The 5,830-nt window shown below is 40.3% G+C and overlaps 1 protein-coding gene across 1 annotated transcript in view; it reads left to right on the forward strand.

The window, feature by feature from the left end:
• The window catches only part of Mnat1 (MNAT1, CDK activating kinase assembly factor), a 108,850-nt gene extending 103,244 nt beyond the window's left edge, over positions 1-5,606 (forward strand). Inside the window, exon 7 of the mRNA XM_026778433.1 lies at positions 5,198-5,606. Within this exon, the coding sequence (XP_026634234.1) occupies positions 5,198-5,318 (121 nt within the window). The 3' untranslated portion in view covers positions 5,319-5,606. The remainder of the gene's footprint in view (positions 1-5,197) is intronic.
• Positions 5,607-5,830: the final 224 nt, after the last annotated feature.

Raw genomic sequence — 5,830 nt, forward strand, 5'->3', positions numbered from 1 at the left:
GGTAGGTTGATCCCGAATTTCCTGAGAAACCGAAACACTGATTTCCAAAGTGGTTGCACAAGATTGCATTCCCACTAGCAATGGATGAGGGTACCCCTTCCTCCACAGCCTCTCCAGCAGAGGCTATCATTGGTGTTTTTGATTTTAGCCATTCTGACAGGTGTAAGATGATATCTCAAAGTTGTTTTGATTTGCATTTCCCTGATTGCTAAGGAGGTTGTTGCTCAGGGTTTTTATAATTATGTTTTTGTGAATGTGTTGTATGCATGTATGTGGGTGTAGGTGCTCCTGCATATATACGTGTAAAGGCTAGTGTGTTATCTGCAAGAATGTCATCCACCTCCTTTGAAGGTCTCACATTGACCTGTTTACCAATTAAGCCAGGCTGGCTGACCAGTGAGCTCCATGATTCTCCCGTCAGTACCTCCCTTGCACAGGGATTATAAGTATGGGCCACACCTGCCTTTATATATGTGTCAGGAATTGAACTCAGGTCCTCAGCTTGCATAGCAAGCACTTTACTGACAGAGTTATCTCCCTGGCTCAACAAAAATATTGTGTAGTCATGGCTAAATATGGGAGGGTGGTACAGTGCATGGGATTGAAACAAGGACCTTGAAACATGTTAGCCACGACTTCTACCCCCAAAATGTGGGAGCTCACAGAAGTGGGTCTGTTTCACCTTGACTAGAGGTCAGAGAGTTTGGGCCTGTTCTTTCTCCTCCAAGGCTATTGACTAAATGTGTGGCTGTTAACAAGATTGACCTGGGGTGTGGTTACCTGGTATTAAGATGGCCCACAGAGGTGGATCCATCCACCTTGACCTAAGATCAGAGAATTCAAGTCTATTCTTGCTCCTTCAGGAGGTTTGACCCAGGGAGTGGATGCCCTTGGGATATTTGTCCTAAGGTGTGGTCACTGCATGCCCTGCCTAAATAGACAGAATACTTAACTCAAGATGCTTCAGGTATTTTTATCATGTTAAAGTAGTCTTTTGCCATACCCCCCCTTTTTGGATTGGGGTACATAAGCATATGGAAAATAAATGCGGACAAATTTGGTATTCATTGGTTTGCGCTCCCAGTTTTATCCCGTGTCTCTGTATTTCTTTTATAGCTCTGTTCTGTCTGCCTGGTTTTTCTAATACATACGCCCTTACTCTGGAACATGCCAACCCCAGTAGATGTTGCCCCAACTATGGGTCCCCAATACCAAGTCACATCTTAGGTCATGGGATGAAATCCTTATACTTCTAAGAGCTCTTAGTCTTGACATCTGGAACACAAAACTGTATGGGGCAGGTCTGCTTAGTTCACAATGGCATTAAACACAAACTTTAAATGGGTTCCCTGCAGCTTGGCACAGTGAGCCTGTAGACGGGTGTGGGGGGGTGTCACTTGAGCTCAGTCATTTGGGGCCAGTCCTAGGAATGTAGGAAGTTGTGTCTCAAAACACAAAGCCTGAAGAATATTCACCCTGCTTTTGAAAAGCAGGTTCCATTCGCTAGGCTTCACACCTGTCTTACCTTGAACCAGTGCCCAGTGTAATTCTTCACGGGGCTGGTGATTCAGAAGAGAAGCAGCCAGTGTGCGCTCATTTCTGTTCCCACTCTAACTGATAGATTATCTGGAGCTGGCATGTCCCAGGGGTTGTCATGAAGAGGCTCTGACTGGTGCTTGTGTTGGTGTTGATTCCCTCCATGTGCTGTCCCTTCCTGAGAGTGTGGTTTGAGCATCACCAAGGAGCTGAGTACAAGCTGTCTACCCAGTGGTCAGTGCAGCGCTTATAAGGGGAAGGAAATAGCACCAGTCCAGAGCCAGTCTGTGTGTCAGGACCTGAGGAATAAAGTCTTTCCGAAGTAAAGTGTAAGTTATCCCACCTACTGGGGAGTGAATCTGCTAAAAATGAGAAGAATGATGATGCTCTCGAAGTCTAATGTTCAAGCCTCCTCTTCTCTAAAGTCCACTCTTCCTTCTTCCTCCATCTTCAGAGTCCGCTACTGACTTTGACGCATAGTGCAAAGGAAGGCAACTTTAGGCAGAACATAAATTAAAGTTCAAAGTGTCCTGTATACAAGAATTACTTCATACACATTTTTGAAAGCACACTGTTAGGTTTTATTAAGAAAATAGTGATTTTTCTTTTTAAAAAATCTGAAATTGGTCTTTTTTTCAGTAAAACTAATGGTATACTACCAAAATAAGCAACCCCATACTGGTTTCTACTTAGAAGATTTATATATCATGAAAAAAAGAACTACTATCTTAGTGTTGGCTAAATAGAGCTGTCGTGTCCAGGCCCCAAAGCTTGACTTCTGGAAATGAATTTGCCTAAGATACTTTCCTCATTTTGTTACATAAATTATACATAAAATGATGCTGAGCTCTGCTGTAGCCCCCAAGAAATGTCTTTTTAATGATTACAGAGGATAAATATAGGTATGGAGAACGGTAGAAAGGTAGGCAAACACTAAATTCTTGATCTCCAGTTTCAGTGTGGCAGACCTTTAGAATACTCTAGCATACCACAATAATGAAAGGGTTTAGTTTAAACAGTGAATTAAAACACCTCGGAACAAAACCCTACAACTAAGTAGTAAGAACAAACTGTATTTTTAAATGGAATCAATACAGGTTGCCTTGGTTAAAGTATTTTTGAACCATTAAACAGTAAAAAATTTTGTATAGCCCTCGAGATCAAAAAGAGTAATATAAATAGGGAGGACTCTTACAGACTTAGTCCCAGACATTTTTAAGTGATTGGAGAAGGGAAATGTATTTTCTTCAGTGCTGTGCAGAGAAATTTTAATTGACTTATTTTGGCAGTGAGAGTCATATAACTCACCATTAATAACTCAAATTTAACAATATTTGCTCATTGCTTTGGATTATGACTGTATTCAAGAAGTACCATTTTCAAACACTAATTAATCATTTTAGATAAACTTTTAAAAAATGCATTTATGGCCTCAATGTGTATGACTGTTTATTACATTTTCCTTATAAAAGCTGAACTGTTTTATATATTCTTTATGGAAACAGTGCGTAGTTGTAAATTAGAAGATGCAACTGTTTTAGGTATTTTCCTGGACCTGCGTCTGCCTGCCAGCAGTGCAGCTGCTTCAGGTCTCTCGACATAACATATAAAAAGCTGAATGCACACTGCAGGTTTATACTGGACTTGCCAAGCCAGGAACACTGTGACTCAACTTTCCCAGAAGCCAGCCAGGCCAAGTGCAATGAATCAAGTTAGCTGCACATTGCTTTGTATGACAACTGTGAAAACCAATTCCACTTGTGATAGTTGTTGTCTGACTGTCGGCAAATACCGTAGAGCTGTGCTGTGCTGGGTGTGAGCTAAATCCTTTCCTTTGACGGTCTGAGGAGAGTAAGGTGCCATCACGTGGTCAGAATAGGGTATTTAGATTCAATTTTAACTATAAAAGTATTACCTATTTGTGTGACTATCATCGAATTTCCAGTTACGTTCTGAGGTAACTCACCACTTACTTTGTTTCTTTATTGATAGGAATCCCTTTTTGGTTTCTTCTTTGTTAATTTTGGGCTTTTGTGGCAGGGTCTCACTTTGCACCCCTGACTGGCCTTGAACTCAGAGATCTGCCTGCCTCTGCCTCCTGGGTGCTGGGATTAACCTAGCCTTATTCATCAGAATCTTAACAGCTCGCATTTTATTGTGCTTTGGGAGGGCACTAATAAAATAACTTTGTAGTCATGTGATAGATTTAATGATTCCTGTTTAATTCCTGTGAGACCTTGGCCTCTACCTGGGATTCATTAGTGATACTTAATGATGTTAGTTCCTGAAGAAGGACACATCCTTGGAGGTGTATGTGATGATATAATATTTTATTTTATCCTTTACATTTTTCACTTATATACATTTCATAAGATACTATAGTTGTATATGATATTTATATTATATAGAATATCCATTATTAGTGTTCTATATAACATAAGTAAGCTTGGGATAGATTTACAGGTAGCTTGGTATGCCATAAATATACTACCCAAATAGTTTTAGATTGTTGCTCAATAAACATTTACTTATTTCTCCTTTGACTTTCACCCTTGGCAGAAAAGCAAAGATTTGAGTTAAGACCATGATTTGTGCAATGTGAATAAGTTATAGCCAGTTCTAAGAGTTTGGCCTGTTTTATTTGACAGCTTCTTCTATTTGGTCCCTTAAGTTGCCATATATATTTCAATCATAAAAGCTTACTAAATAAAGACACAAACCAAAAAAAACGGATTTGTTTTTATGTTAGAAATAAGAAGTTGCTCATGCACTGAGATCTTGACACACAGGAATTTTGAGTAAATGAGTAGAAAAGGTTCCAGGCCATTAGAATGTCCTGCTTCCTGATTTATTCACTTGTCACACTGGTCCTTCTGAGAGTGGGTGAAGCAGCTTTGTTTCCAGGGACGATGTGGCTTCCTACAGAGACGTTAAAGCCAGGCTGGAAATCCCTCAGTGTGATGGCCATGCTGACACATCACTCGTCTGGTTGGATTGTCTAACTTTTTAGGCCTCCCTTGTCTATTTGTATGAAGGCAGAAATTCTCCATTGGTAAAAGACTGTGAGACTGAAGAAACACTGTTACTTTGTCTTTTGAAATCTGCTCAGTTCTTCTATACCTACCTGCAGATTTCTTGCACATGTAATTTCTAAGGTTTCTTTTCCTACAAGGAAGGAGACAATATGCTTTTGGGATACTGAAGTGATTCTGAACTATTGTGAGCTCTCTTCCCTGCCCCATTTGTTTTCAGTATTAAAGAGTTTGCTTTAAACCGCTTTTGTGAAGATGTTAGTAACATAGTAGTGCCATCATGTGTGTTTATTAAGAGCATGCCGAGGAGGACAGCATTCATTGGACCTAAACAGCAGCCAACAAAACAAATCAGCAGTGGAAATTGTGAAACAGTGAACATTTTAATATTTCATCAGAATTTATAAGCCTTCAGAACTATCTTCGACTTCACTGTCCTTTGTAGCTGAGTCTAGTTAGACGATCTGCATATACAGTTAGCATGTCTTCTTTTAAAAGGTTCATTTATAAAAGCTTGAACATTTCAATTTCAGAATTGCTTTTAAAATTAGGCTCAGTTTGGCACTTGCTTTGTAAAGTGACAGCGAGTTATGTTTTCACGTCAGTGCCACACTTCTGCTTTCTTTTAGGTATTTAAACCACGTCCGAGCGGCCTCTCCACAGGACCTTGCGGGGGGCTACACGTCTTCTCTTGCCTGTCACAGAGCACTCCAGGATGCATTCAGTGGGCTTTTCTGGCAGCCCAGATGAACCTGTCTTCTCCTTCATGGGAGCGGTAAAGAAATTTGTGAAGCGGCAGCGCACACAGCTGTACAGCTGCACCGCCTCTCGCTGCTGTGCTCAGGTGCTTACTACAGTCTGAACCAAGCTGAGAATGTGTTGCATATAGATGCCTGGAAGAGCTTTATTTTTTACTTCTGTTCTTCAGAGACAGATTGAAGCATTGACTCTCATCAGACAGGAATGGAATAAATGATTTCCCTATGTATGGAGTTTGACAGACTTATAAAAATTTTTTTTAATAAAACTTGACTTTATGGTACATTTTGTGGTTTTTCTCTTCTTACAGTGTTTTTCTGGAACATGTTTCCAAATGCCTTTTTTATTATAGCATTCAGTGTTAATATCCAAGTCTATATTTTCCCTATAAAACTTCTCCTTTTTATTTCTAATGTCTTCTTACTCGTGGTCTAGACAAACGGACACATTCCCTCCCAGCAGGCTGTGCGGAGTGAAGCGGCCTGGGATGATGACGCTCCCTC

Source organism: Microtus ochrogaster, chromosome 1 (assembly GCF_000317375.1).
Source record: "Microtus ochrogaster isolate Prairie Vole_2 chromosome 1, MicOch1.0, whole genome shotgun sequence".
Taxonomy (NCBI): Eukaryota; Metazoa; Chordata; class Mammalia; order Rodentia; family Cricetidae; genus Microtus; species Microtus ochrogaster.